This window comes from Gadus macrocephalus, chromosome 15 (genome assembly GCF_031168955.1).
Source record: "Gadus macrocephalus chromosome 15, ASM3116895v1".
In the NCBI taxonomy this organism is placed as follows: domain Eukaryota; kingdom Metazoa; phylum Chordata; class Actinopteri; order Gadiformes; family Gadidae; genus Gadus; species Gadus macrocephalus.
The window spans coordinates 15630128-15655983 of NC_082396.1; the positions used below are offsets into that span (position 1 = coordinate 15630128).

Below are 25856 nucleotides of genomic sequence, written 5' to 3' on the forward strand. Positions count from 1 at the left end.
CTGCGACAGCCAAAGGTGCCAGATCTTTTTACTTTTTTCAGAACATTGGAACAACTGATTGCTGTCGGGATGTAAAGACAACTTAAACAAATATGTCAAATAAAGCTTCTAACATAGATAACCTAACCTACCTTCAGAGCACTGCTACAACTATTGGTCTTTCTCCAAAAAAAATAAAAATGACCAGACTTTTATTTACTCAGGGAATTGATTAAAAAGATCAGTTGTGCTTGTGAATATGCATCTGTTGCTAACATAATGTTTCCTCCAAGAGAATAATGCCTGTATTGCATTTAAGTTCCAGCAAGAATTATTGATGTTTGAAAGTTAAGTGTATCATTTGGAAGTCCGTGTTTGTCCCTCAATGTTTAAAAGTAGAAAAGCACACCTTTAGTTAGGATGGTGATATCAAGTCGGTAAAGAAAGACGCTAGTGTCAGTTTGCGTTGTAGAATTCTGCATTATCAAATTAATTAAAAAGTTGAAATGCTATTTTTTTTTTTCCTGCAGAAACATTGACTCAGTAATGTCCCTCCCCTCCTCTCAAAGCCTTTGAATAACACAGTGTTGAAAAGGTAGGTTGGTCGCTTGAGTCCACCCTTAAAAGGTTTATTTAGTCCTTAATTTCTGCACCACAACCCTAAATCCTCCAACAGACACACCTGCAGAGGAACATATAAAAGCTCTGGTCCTATCAGACGGTCAACAAACCTTAAGGAGTCTCTCTGTTGAAGACGTCCAGAGAAGCTCCGGTGCCAGTGTCCAGAAACAACCAGATAGACCCAGAAGATGAAGACCTGTCTCAGCCTCCTCCTGCTCTTGCTGGGCCTCTGCCAGGCTCAACCTCTGGTGGGGGAAGAAAGTGTGGCCGATGTCCTAGAAGACAATGAGGACATGGATATCATCACAGAGATTCTGACCTCCAACAACGACTCCAATGAGATCCTGCAGAAGGGAGACCTCTCCCAGGCTCAACCTCTGGTGGGGGAAGAAAGTGTTGATGATATCCTAGAAGACAATGAGGACATGGATATCAGCACCAGGATTCTGATCTCCAACAACGGCTCCAATGAGATCCTGCTGGAGGGAGACTTGCTTCTACCAACAACCAGAAACGCCATGAAGTGTTTTAGGAACAACTGCCTGTGGAAAAAATCCTCCAATGGCCTTGTGACCATTCCCTACACAGTGAGCAGAGCCTACACCTCCGCGGAGAGGTCACGAATTGTGAGCGCCATGCAGTCCTTCCACCGGACCACCTGCATCCGCTTTGTGCCCCGCCAGAACCAGAAGGACCACATCAGCGTTGAGAGCAGAGGTGGATGCTTCTCCTCTCTGGGCAGGACAGGAGGCAGGCAGGTACTCTCTCTCAAGAGATCGGGATGCATGAACTTCGGCACCATGCAGCACGAGCTGAACCACGCTCTGGGCTTCAACCACGAGCAGACCAGGAGTGACCGTGACCAGTATGTCAGGATAAACTGGAGGAACATCAATCGAAGCAATGCCTACAACTTCAAGAAGCAGGACACCAACAACCTGAACACCCCCTACGATTACTCCTCCATCATGCACTACGGCAGAACAGCCTTCTCCATAAATGGACGTGACAGCATCACCCCCATCCCAAACTCCCGTGTTCAGCTTGGCCAGAGAAAGGGAATGACCCGGAATGACATCCTGAGGATCAACCGACTCTATCGCTGCTGAGACCAACCACCAGTTGCCTGCAAATATCACATTCATGTTGTTAATTGTCTCCAAACAATGTTCTCCAGAAATGTCATTAAAAATGTTCCTTCACTGCAATTCATTTGTGTAGTTGTCCTTTTTATTTTATTTTGGGTGATTATCAACATGAACCTCAGTTTATCAACACTTCATGTTGAACAGCTTTATATAAACATCTCTGATGAAATGGACCTAATATCATGTCCACCACAAGATGCTGTTGTGCTTCTTATCACACAGACTACAAGATGAACATGTGATTCTAATTGCATACTAGTTGTAACAAAAACAAGGATATTGTTACCATTGTTTTAAAAGGGTATCTGCATGATAACTCAATCAGAAGGGATATAGCCAAACCGATTTAGAAACCAGATGTATATTTTAGATTACTAGGATACTGTTCCTGACCTCTATGCTAAAAAGCATGGTTCTTGACTATCACTACAACAACAATCGATGCTTCCTCTAATACAACTGCTAAATCCACTTGCATCCCCCAGAATAGGAGATGTCTCTGTAGTGGGTTCAAATGTGTGAGAGCAGGCAGAGTTGTCGTCCCTCAGCGGGAGATCTTTTGTTGTCTTTTAGAAGGAGAACAAAAATACTCCAACTATAACAAAGGTTGTCCAAGAGTCGTTTCTTGGTGGCTTCTTGATACGATCTCCACTCGCTCTGGATCTCTGTGGTCCGTTCGCTCCTGGTTTCCTTCTCACTGCAACACAAAGCGGGCACATAAGTACAAACACTCCCTGATTGGCCTGAGTGCTGACACCTGCCCGCAATCAGGTCCAATCCCCCCAGCCTATCCGGTGCGCTCCCAACCTGCCCATACTCCCCCTGCAGGCCAGACGTCGCACGTCCCCCCACAGCCTCCATTCGGCCTTCCTGTTACAAAACGATTACTTCATTCTAAGACGGAACACGTGAATGATGGATCCTATCACTGCCACTCCACAAGTGACCCAAATCATTCCCCCTTACTGCTCCTTCATGCTGTACCCATACTTACTCCAAATAGTAAAATTGGTTTAATCATTTAAACATTGTGAAGTGTGTGTGTGTGTGGTTGAAGGCTGGTTAACCCTGTGTGCTCTGATACTTCATTGCACGACAGGTGTGCAGCCTAACCCAGCCCCAGAGTTCAATATGCCTGACTCAGGCCAGGTGAGGCTGCTTGAACCAACCATCAAGTGCACCACCACAGCCGGTGTGGGTGTAACGCACATAGACTGTTTATAAAACAGTTTATACTTAAGGCTCAGTTATAGTTCAAAGTTGACGAAACGCAATGCCCACGCAGACGCCTCCACGCAGTCGTGAACCTGTTTTGGTTCTGGGTCGGTTTTAGTGAGCGGACCTGCGGTGCCTTGATGCAAGGATAACATTTTTGGGAGGCACACGTCAGGCACTTGCGGTCGACACAAGGAGGTTCCGCAATGACGTAATGGGTCTGTAAACCCCTTGCGTTGTGTCGACGTGGAACCCTAACCTATTCTTTACTTTCGAAATGTGTACACTGGTGGAAACTATCTCTGAATTGAAAAAGAAAAACGATTGCTCAAGTTGGTCCTACTCATAGAGATTAAGACCGATTCTATGGATGGGGGCTTATCTCCTATCTATTCATTATCCTATAGGCCATGAGTATTTAAACCGGGCAAGACTTGTTGAAGTTGGCAAACAGAATTTTAGACACACAGCAGCGTAGGCTAGACAATGTCATCCATGCTACAATGACTTCTATCACAGAAGCTCAGCTTTATTTCTTTTATAAAATACAAATAAATGACGAAAACACCTTCATATACCTAAACCCCGGTGAAATGTCAGGAAGGTATGGAAATGGATAACGCCCAAGCATACTGCCTCGGCGTTCGAGAGACACCGGTCATGTGCAGTGAGTGCATGGGCATGGGTGTGCGCAGGTAGCCGTGAAGTTAGGTAAACAGACAGGTAAGCCGTTACAGTCCCGCGACTAATTGGAACAGCTTATTGCAGACCTGCGACAGCCAAAGGTGCCAGATCTTTTTACTTTTTTCAGAACATTGGAACAACTGATTGCTGTCGGGATGTAAAGACAACTTAAACAAATATGTCAAATAAAGCTTCTAACATAGATAACCTAACCTACCTTCAGAGCACTGCTACAACTATTGGTCTTTCTCCAAAAAAAATAAAAATGACCAGACTTTTATTTACTCAGGGAATTGATTAAAAAGATCAGTTGTGCTTGTGAATATGCATCTGTTGCTAACATAATGTTTCCTCCAAGAGAATAATGCCTGTATTGCATTTAAGTTCCAGCAAGAATTATTGATGTTTGAAAGTTAAGTGTATCATTTGGAAGTCCGTGTTTGTCCCTCAATGTTTAAAAGTAGAAAAGCACACCTTTAGTTAGGATGGTGATATCAAGTCGGTAAAGAAAGACGCTAGTGTCAGTTTGCGTTGTAGAATTCTGCATTATCAAATTAATTAAAAAGTTGAAATGCTATTTTTTTTTTTCTTGCAGAAACATTGACTCAGTAATGTCCCTCCCCTCCTCTCAAAGCCTTTGAATAACACAGTGTTGAAAAGGTAGGTTGGTCGCTTGAGTCCACCCTTAAAAGGTTTATTTAGTCCTTAATTTCTGCACCACAACCCTAAATCCTCCAACAGACACACCTGCAGAGGAACATATAAAAGCTCTGGTCCTATCAGACGGTCAACAAACCTTAAGGAGTCTCTCTGTTGAAGACGTCCAGAGAAGCTCCGGTGCCAGTGTCCAGAAACAACCAGATAGACCCAGAAGATGAAGACCTGTCTCAGCCTCCTCCTGCTCTTGCTGGGCCTCTGCCAGGCTCAACCTCTGGTGGGGGAAGAAAGTGTGGCCGATGTCCTAGAAGACAATGAGGACATGGATATCATCACAGAGATTCTGACCTCCAACAACGACTCCAATGAGATCCTGCAGAAGGGAGACCTCTCCCAGGCTCAACCTCTGGTGGGGGAAGAAAGTGTTGATGATATCCTAGAAGACAATGAGGACATGGATATCAGCACCAGGATTCTGATCTCCAACAACGGCTCCAATGAGATCCTGCTGGAGGGAGACTTGCTTCTACCAACAACCAGAAACGCCATGAAGTGTTTTAGGAACAACTGCCTGTGGAAAAAATCCTCCAATGGCCTTGTGACCATTCCCTACACAGTGAGCAGAGCCTACACCTCCGCGGAGAGGTCACGAATTGTGAGCGCCATGCAGTCCTTCCACCGGACCACCTGCATCCGCTTTGTGCCCCGCCAGAACCAGAAGGACCACATCAGCGTTGAGAGCAGAGGTGGATGCTTCTCCTCTCTGGGCAGGACAGGAGGCAGGCAGGTACTCTCTCTCAAGAGATCGGGATGCATGAACTTCGGCACCATGCAGCACGAGCTGAACCACGCTCTGGGCTTCAACCACGAGCAGACCAGGAGTGACCGTGACCAGTATGTCAGGATAAACTGGAGGAACATCAATCGAAGCAATGCCTACAACTTCAAGAAGCAGGACACCAACAACCTGAACACCCCCTACGATTACTCCTCCATCATGCACTACGGCAGAACAGCCTTCTCCATAAATGGACGTGACAGCATCACCCCCATCCCAAACTCCCGTGTTCAGCTTGGCCAGAGAAAGGGAATGACCCGGAATGACATCCTGAGGATCAACCGACTCTATCGCTGCTGAGACCAACCACCAGTTGCCTGCAAATATCACATTCATGTTGTTAATTGTCTCCAAACAATGTTCTCCAGAAATGTCATTAAAAATGTTCCTTCACTGCAATTCATTTGTGTAGTTGTCCTTTTTATTTTATTTTGGGTGATTATCAACATGAACCTCAGTTTATCAACACTTCATGTTGAACAGCTTTATATAAACATCTCTGATGAAATGGACCTAATATCATGTCCACCACAAGATGCTGTTGTGCTTCTTATCACACAGACTACAAGATGAACATGTGATTCTAATTGCATACTAGTTGTAACAAAAACAAGGATATTGTTACCATTGTTTTAAAAGGGTATCTGCATGATAACTCAATCAGAAGGGATATAGCCAAACCGATTTAGAAACCAGATGTATATTTTAGATTACTAGGATACTGTTCCTGACCTCTATGCTAAAAAGCATGGTTCTTGACTATCACTACAACAACAATCGATGCTTCCTCTAATACAACTGCTAAATCCACTTGCATCCCCCAGAATAGGAGATGTCTCTGTAGTGGGTTCAAATGTGTGAGAGCAGGCAGAGTTGTCGTCCCTCAGCGGGAGATCTTTTGTTGTCTTTTAGAAGGAGAACAAAAATACTCCAACTATAACAAAGGTTGTCCAAGAGTCGTTTCTTGGTGGCTTCTTGATACGATCTCCACTCGCTCTGGATCTCTGTGGTCCGTTCGCTCCTGGTTTCCTTCTCACTGCAACACAAAGCGGGCACATAAGTACAAACACTCCCTGATTGGCCTGAGTGCTGACACCTGCCCGCAATCAGGTCCAATCCCCCCAGCCTATCCGGTGCGCTCCCAACCTGCCCATACTCCCCCTGCAGGCCAGACGTCGCACGTCCCCCCACAGCCTCCATTCGGCCTTCCTGTTACAAAACGATTACTTCATTCTAAGACGGAACACGTGAATGATGGATCCTATCACTGCCACTCCACAAGTGACCCAAATCATTCCCCCTTACTGCTCCTTCATGCTGTACCCATACTTACTCCAAATAGTAAAATTGGTTTAATCATTTAAACATTGTGAAGTGTGTGTGTGTGTGGTTGAAGGCTGGTTAACCCTGTGTGCTCTGATACTTCATTGCACGACAGGTGTGCAGCCTAACCCAGCCCCAGAGTTCAATATGCCTGACTCAGGCCAGGTGAGGCTGCTTGAACCAACCATCAAGTGCACCACCACAGCCGGTGTGGGTGTAACGCACATAGACTGTTTATAAAACAGTTTATACTTAAGGCTCAGTTATAGTTCAAAGTTGACGAAACGCAATGCCCACGCAGACGCCTCCACGCAGTCGTGAACCTGTTTTGGTTCTGGGTCGGTTTTAGTGAGCGGACCTGCGGTGCCTTGATGCAAGGATAACATTTTTGGGAGGCACACGTCAGGCACTTGCGGTCGACACAAGGAGGTTCCGCAATGACGTAATGGGTCTGTAAACCCCTTGCGTTGTGTCGACGTGGAACCCTAACCTATTCTTTACTTTCGAAATGTGTACACTGGTGGAAACTATCTCTGAATTGAAAAAGAAAAACGATTGCTCAAGTTGGTCCTACTCATAGAGATTAAGACCGATTCTATGGATGGGGGCTTATCTCCTATCTATTCATTATCCTATAGGCCATGAGTATTTAAACCGGGCAAGACTTGTTGAAGTTGGCAAACAGAATTTTAGACACACAGCAGCGTAGGCTAGACAATGTCATCCATGCTACAATGACTTCTATCACAGAAGCTCAGCTTTATTTCTTTTATAAAATACAAATAAATGACGAAAACACCTTCATATACCTAAACCCCGGTGAAATGTCAGGAAGGTATGGAAATGGATAACGCCCAAGCATACTGCCTCGGCGTTCGAGAGACACCGGTCATGTGCAGTGAGTGCATGGGCATGGGTGTGCGCAGGTAGCCGTGAAGTTAGGTAAACAGACAGGTAAGCCGTTACAGTCCCGCGACTAATTGGAACAGCTTATTGCAGACCTGCGACAGCCAAAGGTGCCAGATCTTTTTACTTTTTTCAGAACATTGGAACAACTGATTGCTGTCGGGATGTAAAGACAACTTAAACAAATATGTCAAATAAAGCTTCTAACATAGATAACCTAACCTACCTTCAGAGCACTGCTACAACTATTGGTCTTTCTCCAAAAAAAATAAAAATGACCAGACTTTTATTTACTCAGGGAATTGATTAAAAAGATCAGTTGTGCTTGTGAATATGCATCTGTTGCTAACATAATGTTTCCTCCAAGAGAATAATGCCTGTATTGCATTTAAGTTCCAGCAAGAATTATTGATGTTTGAAAGTTAAGTGTATCATTTGGAAGTCCGTGTTTGTCCCTCAATGTTTAAAAGTAGAAAAGCACACCTTTAGTTAGGATGGTGATATCAAGTCGGTAAAGAAAGACGCTAGTGTCAGTTTGCGTTGTAGAATTCTGCATTATCAAATTAATTAAAAAGTTGAAATGCTATTTTTTTTTTTCTTGCAGAAACATTGACTCAGTAATGTCCCTCCCCTCCTCTCAAAGCCTTTGAATAACACAGTGTTGAAAAGGTAGGTTGGTCGCTTGAGTCCACCCTTAAAAGGTTTATTTAGTCCTTAATTTCTGCACCACAACCCTAAATCCTCCAACAGACACACCTGCAGAGGAACATATAAAAGCTCTGGTCCTATCAGACGGTCAACAAACCTTAAGGAGTCTCTCTGTTGAAGACGTCCAGAGAAGCTCCGGTGCCAGTGTCCAGAAACAACCAGATAGACCCAGAAGATGAAGACCTGTCTCAGCCTCCTCCTGCTCTTGCTGGGCCTCTGCCAGGCTCAACCTCTGGTGGGGGAAGAAAGTGTGGCCGATGTCCTAGAAGACAATGAGGACATGGATATCATCACAGAGATTCTGACCTCCAACAACGACTCCAATGAGATCCTGCAGAAGGGAGACCTCTCCCAGGCTCAACCTCTGGTGGGGGAAGAAAGTGTTGATGATATCCTAGAAGACAATGAGGACATGGATATCAGCACCAGGATTCTGATCTCCAACAACGGCTCCAATGAGATCCTGCTGGAGGGAGACTTGCTTCTACCAACAACCAGAAACGCCATGAAGTGTTTTAGGAACAACTGCCTGTGGAAAAAATCCTCCAATGGCCTTGTGACCATTCCCTACACAGTGAGTAGAGCCTACACCTCCGCGGAGAGGTCACGAATTGTGAGCGCCATGCAGTCCTTCCACCGGACCACCTGCATCCGCTTTGTGCCCCGCCAGAACCAGAAGGACCACATCAGCGTTGAGAGCAGAGGTGGATGCTTCTCCTCTCTGGGCAGGACAGGAGGCAGGCAGGTACTCTCTCTCAAGAGATCGGGATGCATGAACTTCGGCACCATGCAGCACGAGCTGAACCACGCTCTGGGCTTCAACCACGAGCAGACCAGGAGTGACCGTGACCAGTATGTCAGGATAAACTGGAGGAACATCAATCGAAGCAATGCCTACAACTTCAAGAAGCAGGACACCAACAACCTGAACACCCCCTACGATTACTCCTCCATCATGCACTACGGCAGAACAGCCTTCTCCATAAATGGACGTGACAGCATCACCCCCATCCCAAACTCCCGTGTTCAGCTTGGCCAGAGAAAGGGAATGACCCGGAATGACATCCTGAGGATCAACCGACTCTATCGCTGCTGAGACCAACCACCAGTTGCCTGCAAATATCACATTCATGTTGTTAATTGTCTCCAAACAATGTTCTCCAGAAATGTCATTAAAAATGTTCCTTCACTGCAATTCATTTGTGTAGTTGTCCTTTTTATTTTATTTTGGGTGATTATCAACATGAACCTCAGTTTATCAACACTTCATGTTGAACAGCTTTATATAAACATCTCTGATGAAATGGACCTAATATCATGTCCACCACAAGATGCTGTTGTGCTTCTTATCACACAGACTACAAGATGAACATGTGATTCTAATTGCATACTAGTTGTAACAAAAACAAGGATATTGTTACCATTGTTTTAAAAGGGTATCTGCATGATAACTCAATCAGAAGGGATATAGCCAAACCGATTTAGAAACCAGATGTATATTTTAGATTACTAGGATACTGTTCCTGACCTCTATGCTAAAAAGCATGGTTCTTGACTATCACTACAACAACAATCGATGCTTCCTCTAATACAACTGCTAAATCCACTTGCATCCCCCAGAATAGGAGATGTCTCTGTAGTGGGTTCAAATGTGTGAGAGCAGGCAGAGTTGTCGTCCCTCAGCGGGAGATCTTTTGTTGTCTTTTAGAAGGAGAACAAAAATACTCCAACTATAACAAAGGTTGTCCAAGAGTCGTTTCTTGGTGGCTTCTTGATACGATCTCCACTCGCTCTGGATCTCTGTGGTCCGTTCGCTCCTGGTTTCCTTCTCACTGCAACACAAAGCGGGCACATAAGTACAAACACTCCCTGATTGGCCTGAGTGCTGACACCTGCCCGCAATCAGGTCCAATCCCCCCAGCCTATCCGGTGCGCTCCCAACCTGCCCATACTCCCCCTGCAGGCCAGACGTCGCACGTCCCCCCACAGCCTCCATTCGGCCTTCCTGTTACAAAACGATTACTTCATTCTAAGACGGAACACGTGAATGATGGATCCTATCACTGCCACTCCACAAGTGACCCAAATCATTCCCCCTTACTGCTCCTTCATGCTGTACCCATACTTACTCCAAATAGTAAAATTGGTTTAATCATTTAAACATTGTGAAGTGTGTGTGTGTGGTTGAAGGCTGGTTAACCCTGTGTGCTCTGATACTTCATTGCACGACAGGTGTGCAGCCTAACCCAGCCCCAGAGTTCAATATGCCTGACTCAGGCCAGGTGAGGCTGCTTGAACCAACCATCAAGTGCACCACCACAGCCGGTGTGGGTGTAACGCACATAGACTGTTTATAAAACAGTTTATACTTAAGGCTCAGTTATAGTTCAAAGTTGACGAAACGCAATGCCCACGCAGACGCCTCCACGCAGTCGTGAACCTGTTTTGGTTCTGGGTCGGTTTTAGTGAGCGGACCTGCGGTGCCTTGATGCAAGGATAACATTTTTGGGAGGCACACGTCAGGCACTTGCGGTCGACACAAGGAGGTTCCGCAATGACGTAATGGGTCTGTAAACCCCTTGCGTTGTGTCGACGTGGAACCCTAACCTATTCTTTACTTTCGAAATGTGTACACTGGTGGAAACTATCTCTGAATTGAAAAAGAAAAACGATTGCTCAAGTTGGTCCTACTCATAGAGATTAAGACCGATTCTATGGATGGGGGCTTATCTCCTATCTATTCATTATCCTATAGGCCATGAGTATTTAAACCGGGCAAGACTTGTTGAAGTTGGCAAACAGAATTTTAGACACACAGCAGCGTAGGCTAGACAATGTCATCCATGCTACAATGACTTCTATCACAGAAGCTCAGCTTTATTTCTTTTATAAAATACAAATAAATGACGAAAACACCTTCATATACCTAAACCCCGGTGAAATGTCAGGAAGGTATGGAAATGGATAACGCCCAAGCATACTGCCTCGGCGTTCGAGAGACACCGGTCATGTGCAGTGAGTGCATGGGCATGGGTGTGCGCAGGTAGCCGTGAAGTTAGGTAAACAGACAGGTAAGCCGTTACAGTCCCGCGACTAATTGGAACAGCTTATTGCAGACCTGCGACAGCCAAAGGTGCCAGATCTTTTTACTTTTTTCAGAACATTGGAACAACTGATTGCTGTCGGGATGTAAAGACAACTTAAACAAATATGTCAAATAAAGCTTCTAACATAGATAACCTAACCTACCCTCAGAGCACTGCTACAACTATTGGTCTTTCTCCAAAAAAAATAAAAATGACCAGACTTTTATTTACTCAGGGAATTGATTAAAAAGATCAGTTGTGCTTGTGAATATGCATCTGTTGCTAACATAATGTTTCCTCCAAGAGAATAATGCCTGTATTGCATTTAAGTTCCAGCAAGAATTATTGATGTTTGAAAGTTAAGTGTATCATTTGGAAGTCCGTGTTTGTCCCTCAATGTTTAAAAGTAGAAAAGCACACCTTTAGTTAGGATGGTGATATCAAGTCGGTAAAGAAAGACGCTAGTGTCAGTTTGCGTTGTAGAATTCTGCATTATCAAATTAATTAAAAAGTTGAAATGCTATTTTTTTTTTTCTTGCAGAAACATTGACTCAGTAATGTCCCTCCCCTCCTCTCAAAGCCTTTGAATAACACAGTGTTGAAAAGGTAGGTTGGTCGCTTGAGTCCACCCTTAAAAGGTTTATTTAGTCCTTAATTTCTGCACCACAACCCTAAATCCTCCAACAGACACACCTGCAGAGGAACATATAAAAGCTCTGGTCCTATCAGACGGTCAACAAACCTTAAGGAGTCTCTCTGTTGAAGACGTCCAGAGAAGCTCCGGTGCCAGTGTCCAGAAACAACCAGATAGACCCAGAAGATGAAGACCTGTCTCAGCCTCCTCCTGCTCTTGCTGGGCCTCTGCCAGGCTCAACCTCTGGTGGGGGAAGAAAGTGTGGCCGATGTCCTAGAAGACAATGAGGACATGGATATCATCACAGAGATTCTGACCTCCAACAACGACTCCAATGAGATCCTGCAGAAGGGAGACCTCTCCCAGGCTCAACCTCTGGTGGGGGAAGAAAGTGTTGATGATATCCTAGAAGACAATGAGGACATGGATATCAGCACCAGGATTCTGATCTCCAACAACGGCTCCAATGAGATCCTGCTGGAGGGAGACTTGCTTCTACCAACAACCAGAAACGCCATGAAGTGTTTTAGGAACAACTGCCTGTGGAAAAAATCCTCCAATGGCCTTGTGACCATTCCCTACACAGTGAGCAGAGCCTACACCTCCGCGGAGAGGTCACGAATTGTGAGCGCCATGCAGTCCTTCCACCGGACCACCTGCATCCGCTTTGTGCCCCGCCAGAACCAGAAGGACCACATCAGCGTTGAGAGCAGAGGTGGATGCTTCTCCTCTCTGGGCAGGACAGGAGGCAGGCAGGTACTCTCTCTCAAGAGATCGGGATGCATGAACTTCGGCACCATGCAGCACGAGCTGAACCACGCTCTGGGCTTCAACCACGAGCAGACCAGGAGTGACCGTGACCAGTATGTCAGGATAAACTGGAGGAACATCAATCGAAGCAATGCCTACAACTTCAAGAAGCAGGACACCAACAACCTGAACACCCCCTACGATTACTCCTCCATCATGCACTACGGCAGAACAGCCTTCTCCATAAATGGACGTGACAGCATCACCCCCATCCCAAACTCCCGTGTTCAGCTTGGCCAGAGAAAGGGAATGACCCGGAATGACATCCTGAGGATCAACCGACTCTATCGCTGCTGAGACCAACCACCAGTTGCCTGCAAATATCACATTCATGTTGTTAATTGTCTCCAAACAATGTTCTCCAGAAATGTCATTAAAAATGTTCCTTCACTGCAATTCATTTGTGTAGTTGTCCTTTTTATTTTATTTTGGGTGATTATCAACATGAACCTCAGTTTATCAACACTTCATGTTGAACAGCTTTATATAAACATCTCTGATGAAATGGACCTAATATCATGTCCACCACAAGATGCTGTTGTGCTTCTTATCACACAGACTACAAGATGAACATGTGATTCTAATTGCATACTAGTTGTAACAAAAACAAGGATATTGTTACCATTGTTTTAAAAGGGTATCTGCATGATAACTCAATCAGAAGGGATATAGCCAAACCGATTTAGAAACCAGATGTATATTTTAGATTACTAGGATACTGTTCCTGACCTCTATGCTAAAAAGCATGGTTCTTGACTATCACTACAACAACAATCGATGCTTCCTCTAATACAACTGCTAAATCCACTTGCATCCCCCAGAATAGGAGATGTCTCTGTAGTGGGTTCAAATGTGTGAGAGCAGGCAGAGTTGTCGTCCCTCAGCGGGAGATCTTTTGTTGTCTTTTAGAAGGAGAACAAAAATACTCCAACTATAACAAAGGTTGTCCAAGAGTCGTTTCTTGGTGGCTTCTTGATACGATCTCCACTCGCTCTGGATCTCTGTGGTCCGTTCGCTCCTGGTTTCCTTCTCACTGCAACACAAAGCGGGCACATAAGTACAAACACTCCCTGATTGGCCTGAGTGCTGACACCTGCCCGCAATCAGGTCCAATCCCCCCAGCCTATCCGGTGCGCTCCCAACCTGCCCATACTCCCCCTGCAGGCCAGACGTCGCACGTCCCCCCACAGCCTCCATTCGGCCTTCCTGTTACAAAACGATTACTTCATTCTAAGACGGAACACGTGAATGATGGATCCTATCACTGCCACTCCACAAGTGACCCAAATCATTCCCCCTTACTGCTCCTTCATGCTGTACCCATACTTACTCCAAATAGTAAAATTGGTTTAATCATTTAAACATTGTGAAGTGTGTGTGTGTGTGGTTGAAGGCTGGTTAACCCTGTGTGCTCTGATACTTCATTGCACGACAGGTGTGCAGCCTAACCCAGCCCCAGAGTTCAATATGCCTGACTCAGGCCAGGTGAGGCTGCTTGAACCAACCATCAAGTGCACCACCACAGCCGGTGTGGGTGTAACGCACATAGACTGTTTATAAAACAGTTTATACTTAAGGCTCAGTTATAGTTCAAAGTTGACGAAACGCAATGCCCACGCAGACGCCTCCACGCAGTCGTGAACCTGTTTTGGTTCTGGGTCGGTTTTAGTGAGCGGACCTGCGGTGCCTTGATGCAAGGATAACATTTTTGGGAGGCACACGTCAGGCACTTGCGGTCGACACAAGGAGGTTCCGCAATGACGTAATGGGTCTGTAAACCCCTTGCGTTGTGTCGACGTGGAACCCTAACCTATTCTTTACTTTCGAAATGTGTACACTGGTGGAAACTATCTCTGAATTGAAAAAGAAAAACGATTGCTCAAGTTGGTCCTACTCATAGAGATTAAGACCGATTCTATGGATGGGGGCTTATCTCCTATCTATTCATTATCCTATAGGCCATGAGTATTTAAACCGGGCAAGACTTGTTGAAGTTGGCAAACAGAATTTTAGACACACAGCAGCGTAGGCTAGACAATGTCATCCATGCTACAATGACTTCTATCACAGAAGCTCAGCTTTATTTCTTTTATAAAATACAAATAAATGACGAAAACACCTTCATATACCTAAACCCCGGTGAAATGTCAGGAAGGTATGGAAATGGATAACGCCCAAGCATACTGCCTCGGCGTTCGAGAGACACCGGTCATGTGCAGTGAGTGCATGGGCATGGGTGTGCGCAGGTAGCCGTGAAGTTAGGTAAACAGACAGGTAAGCCGTTACAGTCCCGCGACTAATTGGAACAGCTTATTGCAGACCTGCGACAGCCAAAGGTGCCAGATCTTTTTACTTTTTTCAGAACATTGGAACAACTGATTGCTGTCGGGATGTAAAGACAACTTAAACAAATATGTCAAATAAAGCTTCTAACATAGATAACCTAACCTACCTTCAGAGCACTGCTACAACTATTGGTCTTTCTCCAAAAAAAATAAAAATGACCAGACTTTTATTTACTCAGGGAATTGATTAAAAAGATCAGTTGTGCTTGTGAATATGCATCTGTTGCTAACATAATGTTTCCTCCAAGAGAATAATGCCTGTATTGCATTTAAGTTCCAGCAAGAATTATTGATGTTTGAAAGTTAAGTGTATCATTTGGAAGTCCGTGTTTGTCCCTCAATGTTTAAAAGTAGAAAAGCACACCTTTAGTTAGGATGGTGATATCAAGTCGGTAAAGAAAGACGCTAGTGTCAGTTTGCGTTGTAGAATTCTGCATTATCAAATTAATTAAAAAGTTGAAATGCTATTTTTTTTTTTCTTGCAGAAACATTGACTCAGTAATGTCCCTCCCCTCCTCTCAAAGCCTTTGAATAACACAGTGTTGAAAAGGTAGGTTGGTCGCTTGAGTCCACCCTTAAAAGGTTTATTTAGTCCTTAATTTCTGCACCACAACCCTAAATCCTCCAACAGACACACCTGCAGAGGAACATATAAAAGCTCTGGTCCTATCAGACGGTCAACAAACCTTAAGGAGTCTCTCTGTTGAAGACGTCCAGAGAAGCTCCGGTGCCAGTGTCCAGAAACAACCAGATAGACCCAGAAGATGAAGACCTGTCTCAGCCTCCTCCTGCTCTTGCTGGGCCTCTGCCAGGCTCAACCTCTGGTGGGGGAAGAAAGTGTGGCCGATGTCCTAGAAGACAATGAGGACATGGATATCATCACAGATCTCCTGATGTGTGTCATTAAAAATGTTGCCTCATTGCAATTCATTCGTGTAGTTGTGATATTTTATTTTCCTCGGGTTATTATCAACATGAACCTCAGTTTATCGACACTTCATGTTGGTATATAAACATTTTTAATTAAATTGACCTATTATCATGTCCACCACAAGATGATGATTTGCTTCTAATCACATATACTATAAGATGAACAGAAGTACATACTAGTTGTAACAAAAACATGAATATTGTTACCATTGTGTTAAAAAGTGGGGCTTACTCAATCACTAGGGACACAACGGCGTCCATTTTGTTTTTTTTGACCACTACTTCATACACCGGAAATAAAAACGTCCTGAAAAGACATCTGATTGTACCCTTTTGAGAGAACCACATGCAGTGTGATCTATAGAAATTAAAGGGTACATTTCAGAGGTGGAAAGCCATCAGAAAGGTATGGAGCACAAAATATAACAAGAATCATCATGCCACAATCTTGTTTGCCCACGCTATGAAATGCTCTCACAACAGTATGGGGTCTAAGATAGGTGCAATGAGTAAACACACTAGAGTGTGCTATAAATGGACTGCATGCAATGAATGTTCATTGACTGTGAGACAAAAATAGTACGCATGATTCGATCACTTTTCCAACCCTTATGCAGGCAACAATCAACAAGCAGTCCCAATTCAAGAGGATTTATTGGCTAAATGCAGGAAGGTGCACTGCAAAAAAAGATGTGCAAGCATTCTGTCAACAAAATAAAAAGGAAAACAATGAAGGTGAAATAAATTGATAAGAAAAAGAAAAAGTATAAACTTGAATCATTTAATAAAGGATAGAGTGAATGTCATGCTCAGAGACATCGCAACAGCATTTAGTCAGGAGATTCAAACGAGCAACCCCCCAAATCCCTTGCAAAACATTTACTGTAAATGCTGCATTGGGAGCATTGTGTTCATGTGTGGTGCATCTGAATAGGAACGTTCACGTCTTATTCCTGAATCACCCCATTAGGTCTGCTGCAAACCCAGAGCCTGTGTTTGTGTGTGTGTGTGTGTGTGTGTGTGTGTGTGTGTGTGTGTGTGTGTGTGTGTGTGTGTGTGTGTGTGTGTGTTTACTTCCCCATTATAAAATTGACAAATACAGTTATTTACAACCTGTACTCAACAAGCATAGCCAAACGACAAGCTTGCAACCCTGTTGGTGTGGATAAAAAGGGGGGGGGGGGGGGGGGGGGGGGCATGAATCTCGCAGAGCCAGCCGGTTGACGGCCTGCTGACAGGAGTGCAGGAATAAAAGTTGATGTTACGTCCGGCTTCTTGCTGTGCCAAGGAAGAGATCCCTTTGTGAGACAGAATTTGAAGTAACAGGGGGGCTGGCTCGGCTCCAGCGGGGGCCAGGTCGTCATGGATTGGGCTCCACCAGGTGGGCCTCATGTCTGGTGATTTGGGGGATTGCCCTGTACTCCACACATGCATTCTGTGGAGCCCCAGCTCTGATGCAGACTGCATCGCACCGTCAATAGCCATTGTTCCGCTCATTGGAAAGATTGAGCCCACGCTTTTTAGTTTGTGGAACTGCCTCGAGGCAGAGAAAGCCTCGTGATTGAAAATGGAATGGCAGGAAATCAAAGCCCAGGAGATTTCCACAGGCTTCAGATAGGAAGCTGCATCCAAATGGTGCTGAATCACTGTCTCTCACACGCACCCATGCGCACCCACACACACACAAACACAGAGGCTTTGGATAAGCTTCAGGAGTTTTTTAATGAATTTGTTGAATCCAGACACAGCGTCAAACCATTAAGATATACCATAATATACAATCATGGATGTAATTTAATATTGATAAGATAGAAAAATATGTTATTTTGAAATACATTGCAACTATCATCACTAGACTTCGGTTTAAAGGTTGAGATATTACCAAAGTATGATGGATTAACTTCTGCTTCAGAGGACTTCATGTTTAAGGCATGAAAGTATTGATTCTGACAGGAGACTTCATGTTGCAAACTGCGGATTAGGCAGACCGTACCTGACAGTGAGACGGGCAAATATTTCAATATGTGGTGTGCCTGTGGACTAACACATGCATGGTTAAACACAGGCTCACCGATGCATGGTTAGATACTCACAGGCATGTGAACAGACACATGCGCACACACACACACACACACACACACACAAACTCACATGCCTGTGCATTAGCACACACACAAACAGGCTCATGCAAGCACACACACAAACACACACACACACAAACAATTTTACAGGCGCACACACACAAACAAAGGATCAACACTGAATCCTGATGGTATAAACACATTACAGCGCTCACTATTCGCTACCAGTGAATGTAAGGCTTGAATCCAGTGACCTTTATAAATCCTCCCACACACATTCCAGAGGCTGTCCCTGGAGACCTTTGTTCCTGGATATTTCTGTAGTGGATTGCCTATTTGACACACTTCTTGCATAAATATTTGGACTATTTGGACAGGTGAAAAATGATTTCAATTCTAAAAGTGCTGGCCGGGGCTATTTATCATTACACAAAAACACACACACACACACACACACACACACACATACACACACACACACACACACACACACACACACACACACACACATACACACACACACACACACACACACACACACACACACACACACACACACACACACACACACACACACACGCTTTGAAAGACAGACCACACAAAGAAAAAAACACACCAATCAGGACATTTAGCAGAACGAAATTGGCAAGAGTTCAAAAAGTCATGGTGTGATGTGATTATTTCATTTAGTTACAAATTCTAGTAATTGCCTATCCTCTAGAATTGTCATGAAGAGGCAGTTAGAGTGAGACACATAGAGCTGCTTCACACAACCCTGTATACTCCCTCGGATTTCCCCTAGCAAGCCAGCTGGTCGGCTTTGTTCTTTTTATTGGGCATAATAGACTGGGAAGACATAATATACAGTATACATAAGAAACAATGGTAGAGACCGATCAGATTTACATATTTATTCCATTACATTGACTCTATAATTCTATAACTGTGGAAATGGACAGGTAAATGTCATGCATACATTGGTCACTTCAAGATTGGTATGCATCACAAAAAATGCACGACGATATGACGATATGAGACTAGCACATAACCAGGCATTCTCCCTATTGGCTCGATACAAACACAGTTTATGAAACAGTAATACCATCAAAGAGCTGTAGACAGTATTCACGTCAGCTATACAGCTTGAATATACAAAAATAAAATAAATATCTGCCTGAATAAATTCATGCTGAAGAGTTGGAAAAATAGATGTAACGTTTGGCTGTAGAGCAACAGCCAATACTTTAATACCATGTTGCTTAAAGAGCAACCATATAGTCTGGTACTCATTATCGTTTGTGTTCAGGGATGAGAAAGTAGATCAAATATGGCTATTTTAAAAAACAGACTGTTGACAGGCTTTTCGTAATAGAAACAATATACTTTAATTTAGAGATTTTAAATAGAGACTGTGGCAAAGGAAAACGTAATATGTAATGAGTACCATTTCAATAAAATCTTTGAAATTAAATTCCACTAAATGATGATGACAATCACAAAGAATGGTAACAGCAACACGCAGAAAATTGATGAAGCACCACAAAGACATGTGACATAAGTTATATACATGTGACATACTGCATATGTTAACATATGAATTCTTAGCATCTTAACATATATAGATATAAAAAAGCAAGTACCCAGTTAATCAAGTAGAACTACAATAAAGGCATTTGACATATACATCGTACAGCACAACATTTAAGCAGAGGCAGTATTAAAGGTTTAACATTAAAGACACAATCTTGAATGCTCCGTTTACTATTTATGCTTATAAATACAGAACCACTTATAGACGCAATTAGTATCTACTATGGTTCTATACTCAAAAAGCCAAATGGCCTGTTCAGCAATATCATACACTGGCATTTACACAATATTATACCTTGCAAAACACATAAGCGCACACACACACACACACACACACACACACACACACACACACACACACACACACACACACACACACACACACACACACACACACACACACACACACACACACACACACACACACAATTTCAAATGCTGTGCAATGTTCAAAGAGGCTGATAGGTCTTCTAAGTGGATCATAATGAGCTATTGTTCAACACAACACATATTTTTCAGCTGGCACTATCATTTTGAATGCCGTTAAAACCGTTTGAACCCACTGATCATGAAACCACTGATCTATGAAAAGTTAGGAAAATAATAATACTCATTTAATGCCAGTTTCATTTTGTTAAAGTCGCAATGCATAAGACTGAGCCCCTCTCAGTTATTACGATTTTCGGAAACCAAAGAGAATTCAAGTGTCCATTCTTACTGGCTATGCGACTATGTGGCGCCAGCTAGCGTAGCCCAGCCAGCTAGGGTAGCCCGGCCAGCTAGCGTACCCCAGCTGGCTGGGTGGCTGAGCGGGAGGGAATCAGCAAAGGGAGAAGCACGAGCTTACCAGCATTTTTTATTTGTAGAACATAGTTATATTACCGGATCTGATTTTATCGATCAGCATTGACAGATACAGCTACAAGCTAGTTTAAATGTGACCCATTGCAACTTTAAAACAGTTTTTTAATGAAGGCTTTGAGTACCCTTTAAGGACGTAGGGGGTTGTTACTGTTCAGACCCACCCACTGTCCCGACAATCATACATCATGTAAATGGTGATTGACAAAATTCATCCATTTTCTGAAAGCAAGGTTCAAGGAATGCCAGCAGTAAACAGCGGCTATGAAATAGACAATTATGTACGCTGTCAGCCACCCAGAAGGAGACCGGCACAATCAATCCCAGGCAAGCTCTTGGCATCAATACAGTCAAACACCTGTTTACCCTCTGCAGATGAGAATACACTGTGATCTCTTGTATGAACAGCCAATCAGGAGGGAGGGCGGAAAATGGTCAGGAAACGCAAACGTGTAAAGGAGGGCAGAAATGTCAGCGATAAAGTGTGATAGCAGTCTGTCGAGGGGGGAATTGGTTTATGCAGCGTGCACAAGACCATTTGATCCAACCAGTCAATTGTAGACTACCAGAGCACAGTGTGGAAACTGTTGGACTCAAGTTGCTTAAAAGCTCCGCACTAAGCTACATGGTACCGCAGAAGCCGGCGTTGTCATCACTCTGAATCCAAACACCTCGTTCAAAGGAGAGCAGACGCGGAGGGAGTTCAGAGCTGTCTGGTCTCTTTCCCTTCGCCGCTGCAGAAGGTGATGAACTATTTCAGGAGAAGCCACGTGAGAAGAAGAGGAGCAAAAGGTGTGATGAATAACTAGTAGGCGTTTTTTTTTACTGATTCAACGGCCTCTGTTGAACAGAAAGCGTTGGGTGGTTCTGGTCACGTCTGGAGCATCAGGGCGGAAAATGTGAGCAGAATGCAGCGCTGCTTCGAGTTCTGGCTCCCTCATTACAGCAGAGAGGCAGAGAGCACATCATCATGTCAAAGGCCTTTCAAGTCCCCCCCGGGGACATAGAAATGTGTTCACCCCTAAACAACCCTCTTTCAACAGCAATACATTTTTCTTTCATTTCCTGGCTCCGTTCACAGCTTGCAATTACTCTTGGACGGCAAGCGCGTGTTTGCACTGTGCTTGCACCACAGTTCTACAACATCAGAACGGCAGGTCTCTTAGGAGGCATAGCCAGCATCATATTGACATGTTGATGTCTGCGTCGAACATCATAAAATAGAGACGGAGGGAGGGAGGGTGAAAGAGAGGAAACGAAGAGAGAGCAAGAGGGAGAGAGAGATAGAGAGAGAGAGAGAGAGAGAGAGAGAGAGAGAGAGAGAGAGAGAGAGAGAGAGAGAGAGAGAGAGAGAGAGAGAGAGAGAGAGAGAGACAGAGAGAGAGACAGAGAGAGACAGAGAGAGACAGAGAGACAGAGAGACAGAGAGAGAAAAAAAAAGCTTGGCTCAAGCTATTTCAAGAGTCAATTGAACCGTATTAAGACTTTAGAGTAATTGCGGCTACGTGGACAGCCATAAAAGGAGTTAGGGGTGTGTGTGTGGGGGGGGGGGGGGGGGGTCGCCATGCAGTAGCGGCCCTTGAAGTCGTCTGTCATGTCGTCTGGTGTCACGTTCCCTCTGGTAATGGAAGCCGCTTGGCCACCGGTTTTCACGACAACGCGCCATACCGGTCCCTGCTGTCGGCCCCTGCGGTCACATGGACCGACCAACGGCCTCCGCCGTTGGTCGGTCAAAGCCCCATGGTGACCTGTGTGACCTCTGAGGTGAGGTCGTCGTGGGCAACGCCGCCACAGCCGCGTGAATCCACTGACGACCCCTCCAAGGCTAGTCATACCTGGACCAGGATGCCCAGAGAGGACAGAGGGGTTAGTTGGGGAGAGGTACATGTTCTCTGGAGAGAGGCGTAAACTGCTGTACTTCAATGTGCGGGCGACCTAGTGTGATGGAGTTGTTCTGAGCTCTGTTCCCCCTCTGGGAGGATATGTGTGTTTTTTTTAAAAGATACCCAAGATGGCTATCAACGAGATTATTTAGAGAATTGCATCGCATTTCTGGTACATCTTATCTAGATGAATATATGCAAATGAAGTTACAAAGGAGAGGAGAGAGAGAGAGAGAGAGAAAGAGCGAGCGATGGAGCAAGAGGGCAGGAGAAGGGTGGAGAGTGAGAGAGAGACAGAGAGGAAGGAAGAGAGAGAGAGACAGGGACAGAGAGACAGACAGAGAGAATGGAAGAGACAGAGAGAGAGATAAAGAGAGAGAGATAGAGAGGGAGAGACAGGGACAGAGAGACAGAGAGAGAGACGGACAGACAGAGAGAGTCAGACACAGAAACAGAGAGAGAAGGAGAGACAGGCAGAGAGAGAAGGAGAGACAGACAGAGAGAGATACAGACAGACGGGCAGAGAGAGATAGACAGAGAGAAAGAGAGATAGGCAGAAACAGCGAGACAGACAGAGAGCGACAGAGACAGAGAGCGTGAGGGTCGGCCCGTTCTCCACCTGTTGATTGGTCCTCTCCCCGGTGTTGGCGCTGTTGTTGTCCCCCTGCTGGAGGTGGCGGTGGGCCGTGCCGATGCGGGAGGAGTTCTGGAGCTCCAGCACGGACGGGCTCGGGGTACAGAACTCACGGAAGCACCTCTTGAAGTTCTCGTCCAGGAAGGCGTAGAGCACGGGGTTCAGACTGCTGCAGACGCACGGCGACATCAGAAAAGCTCATCAGAACCAAACTGCCAGCACAGAGTGTCCTGTGGACCCGACTGCCTGGTTCAGCTACTCATGCAGAGCAGGCATCCGCAAGAGCAGTGGTAGAATCCCACTACCCATCCCATTAGTCAGTAAATGGTACCTGAAGAAGTGCTGCATCCCGCTTTAGGAAGATCGTTTTGGATTGCCTCCCATTTTCATGGTTACAATTTCTACCCTGACTGAAAAGATTGCGTGCTTACTATTCAACGCGGTACACATCCTTACAAATGGTCATAAAGGTAGAGCGTGTGTTTGTTCGTTGCCATCCAACCGTAAATGAATCTATAATTTGCATTGAGCAGTACACGTCTCAGCATCAGCAATTGAACCTGCTCCATGCCACTTTTTCCACTGCAGCAATCATTGCTGTGTCGTCATTACATCATCATCATCATCATCATCATCATCATCATCATCATCATCATCATCGGTCTTAAGAGCAGAAACCATCCGCACACGACTGCATAATTTCTCTCTTTCTCTAAACCAAGTATGACGAAAAAGGACAAAAAGGAGTGATGTCTGCTCCGTAAACATCACACACACACACACACACACGCACGCACGCACGCACGCACGCACGCACGCGCGCGCGCACACACACACACACACACACACACACACACACACACACACACACACACACACACACACACACACACACACACACACACACACACACACACACACACACACACACACACACACACACACACACACACACACACATCCAGTCTGCCATCCATCACCATCCTACATCCCAGTAAACCCCAGAACCTCACTGCTCCCCCCACCTGTTGGTGTAGCCCAGGGCGATGCAGAAGTGCCATGTGACCGTCTGCAGCAGGGAGTCGGGGATGTTCACCAGGGCCTTGATGATGACGAAGATGTGGATGGGCGTCCAGCAGATGATGAAGACGGCCACCACCACCAGGACCATGCGCGTGATCCGACGCAGGTTCCGATCTTTCTCCTGTGTGTGTGTGTGTGTGTGTGTGTGTGTGTGTGTGTGTGTGTGTGTGTGTGTGTGTGTGTGTGTGTGTGTGTGTGTGTGTGTGTGTGTTTCAGAGAGAGAGTGAGAAAGTGAGCGAATGAGTGTGTGTGTGTGTGTGTGTGTGTGTGTGTGTGTGCGTGCGTGCGTGCGTGCGTGCGTGCGTGCGTGCATGCGTGCGTGCGTGCGTGCGTGTGTGTGTGCATGTGTGCGTGCGTGTGTGTGTGTGTGTGTGCATGTGTGTGTGTGTGTGTGTGTGTGTGTGTGTGTGTGTGCGTGCGTGTGTGTGTGTGTAGGGTTATGTATAGGAGGAAAGGAGAAGAGGAGGTGTTAAAGTAAGGGCTTAACAGGAGCACAATCAAAGGTGTGGATGGAACAGAGGAGGTAGGAGGGCGATGGAGGAGATGTCAAAAGAGGAGGAGAGGTGAAGATTCAACAGCCACAATTAAAAGGAAATAATCCAAATAGGAAATCCAAGGGTTACACTTCTCCAAAAACACCCTGGGGGGGGGGGGGGGGGGGGGGGTGCAGAGGAGGCACTCTGGCGTGTTCAGGAAGCTCAGTCTTTAGGGATAATTATGTTGCTTTTCTCATTCCCCCTTCAATCGCTACCATTCAGCCTTCTCCTCAGGCTGACTCGTTTTCCAATAGTGGAGCAGAAGCCTTATGCACACAGTCTCTGCACGTCCGCTGGAGGGGACTTCTGCTGCCTTCGGTTTATCGGTGGATAAAACCTTTTATGAAGGCTTAATGGATGGATTAGAGAGCAACTATATTTAAAAGCCCTGGCTTTAGCGCCGATAGGAAGTTCCTGAGCTAATACTCCCAGCGTGGCTTTGTACTGACTCTCAATGATGATCATTAGTCCAACCAGTGGAAAAGGAAGCAATCAAATAAAACATGTCTATAGCACTAGTTAAATATTTAAATATACCATAAATACAAATAAAGTCGGAAATATGTCCCGTTATTCAGAATGAAGCACAAACACGTTGCATTAATTACAATGTTTTCAGCCTGTGCGCCGCCATCTCTGTTTTCAGAATACGATGACGTCACGAGAATGGTTGGTATTAACATTCTATGTTGTTTACATAGCGGCTCATAGCCTCACAGGTAGCTTACTGCCTCAACAAAATGGATATGGACGAATGGGATAGACCCACCAATGAGGGCAGGCATCCAATTGCCTATGCTTTTGAGCCAGTAAGAGAAGTCGGAGTTTTAGTGCCCCCAACAGAGCCTGTCTATGGAGGAGAAATAGATGAAGGAGAGAGAGATGTATCTGAGCGTACAGGAAACAATCGGTGGTGCTTGTGTGGGGTTTGTGTCCCTATGTCCACTGACATGGAGAGTGTATGCTGCCATGAAATGAACCTGGGACATCTCATCAAAAATATCAGATGTATCACGTCCAATCCGACGTGCCAAATGCTGTCATTAGAACGAGACGTGTTGGAGGTCGCAATGCTGTCGCTGAGGGACATCCGAGCCGAAACACTGGAGCGCCCAATAAACAGCAGGTAAACTAACAGTCTTGATAGGTTGTGCGGAGGGAGTAAGGGGACTACACTGATCACCTGAGACCTCTCGTTCCTCTGCCTGGCAAGCACGTTTCTGCGCTCTTTCGCTGCGCATAAGAGCAGCGCCCGGGTCCGATCTGACGGGTATGTCCGTGTCTCCAGCACTATATCCACTAAA

General features: G+C 45.2%; 5 protein-coding genes across 6 annotated transcripts in view; 4 read left to right on the plus strand and 1 right to left on the minus strand.

The window, feature by feature from the left end:
* Positions 1-729: 729 nt before the first annotated feature.
* On the plus strand, positions 730-1807 carry LOC132472742 (high choriolytic enzyme 1-like). Its single transcript, XM_060072487.1, has one exon. It carries the CDS (start codon positions 789-791, stop codon positions 1707-1709), a length of 921 nt encoding a protein of 306 aa, XP_059928470.1. The 5' UTR covers positions 730-788; the 3' UTR covers positions 1710-1807.
* A 2655-nt stretch (positions 1808-4462) lies between these two features.
* On the plus strand, positions 4463-5540 carry LOC132472743 (high choriolytic enzyme 1-like). Its single transcript, XM_060072488.1, has one exon. It carries the CDS (start codon positions 4522-4524, stop codon positions 5440-5442), a length of 921 nt encoding a protein of 306 aa, XP_059928471.1. The 5' UTR covers positions 4463-4521; the 3' UTR covers positions 5443-5540.
* A 2655-nt stretch (positions 5541-8195) lies between these two features.
* On the plus strand, positions 8196-9273 carry LOC132472746 (high choriolytic enzyme 1-like). The gene has a single exon (XM_060072492.1). It carries the CDS (start codon positions 8255-8257, stop codon positions 9173-9175), a length of 921 nt encoding a protein of 306 aa, XP_059928475.1. The 5' UTR covers positions 8196-8254; the 3' UTR covers positions 9176-9273.
* A 2653-nt stretch (positions 9274-11926) lies between these two features.
* LOC132472744 (high choriolytic enzyme 1-like) lies at positions 11927-13004 on the plus strand. Its single transcript, XM_060072489.1, has one exon. The coding sequence runs from the start codon at positions 11986-11988 to the stop codon at positions 12904-12906; it is 921 nt and encodes a 306-aa protein (XP_059928472.1). The 5' UTR covers positions 11927-11985; the 3' UTR covers positions 12907-13004.
* Positions 13005-21162: 8158 nt separating this feature from the next.
* oprm1 (opioid receptor, mu 1) overlaps positions 21163-25856 on the minus strand; it is a 41721-nt gene continuing 37027 nt past the window's right edge. Inside the window, exons 4-6 of one of the 2 annotated variants that reach the window (XM_060072473.1) lie at positions 23959-24137; positions 22919-23102; positions 21163-22251 (exon numbers count right to left, since the gene is read on the minus strand). In XM_060072473.1, coding sequence (XP_059928456.1) covers positions 22246-22251; positions 22919-23102; positions 23959-24137 — 369 coding nt within the window. In that variant the 3' untranslated portion in view covers positions 21163-22245. Of the gene's footprint in view, positions 23103-23958; positions 24138-25856 lie in introns of both variants that reach the window. The other variant, XM_060072472.1, reaches the window with a different exon arrangement.

What these genes read in the sequence shown, in the direction of transcription:
- LOC132472742 (XM_060072487.1), top strand. Translation starts at nt 789, where the DNA reads ATGAAGACCTGTCTCAGCCTCCTCCTGCTCTTGCTGGGCCTCTGCCAG.
- LOC132472743 (XM_060072488.1), top strand. Translation starts at nt 4,522, where the DNA reads ATGAAGACCTGTCTCAGCCTCCTCCTGCTCTTGCTGGGCCTCTGCCAG.
- LOC132472746 (XM_060072492.1), top strand. Translation starts at nt 8,255, where the DNA reads ATGAAGACCTGTCTCAGCCTCCTCCTGCTCTTGCTGGGCCTCTGCCAG.
- LOC132472744 (XM_060072489.1), top strand. Translation starts at nt 11,986, where the DNA reads ATGAAGACCTGTCTCAGCCTCCTCCTGCTCTTGCTGGGCCTCTGCCAG.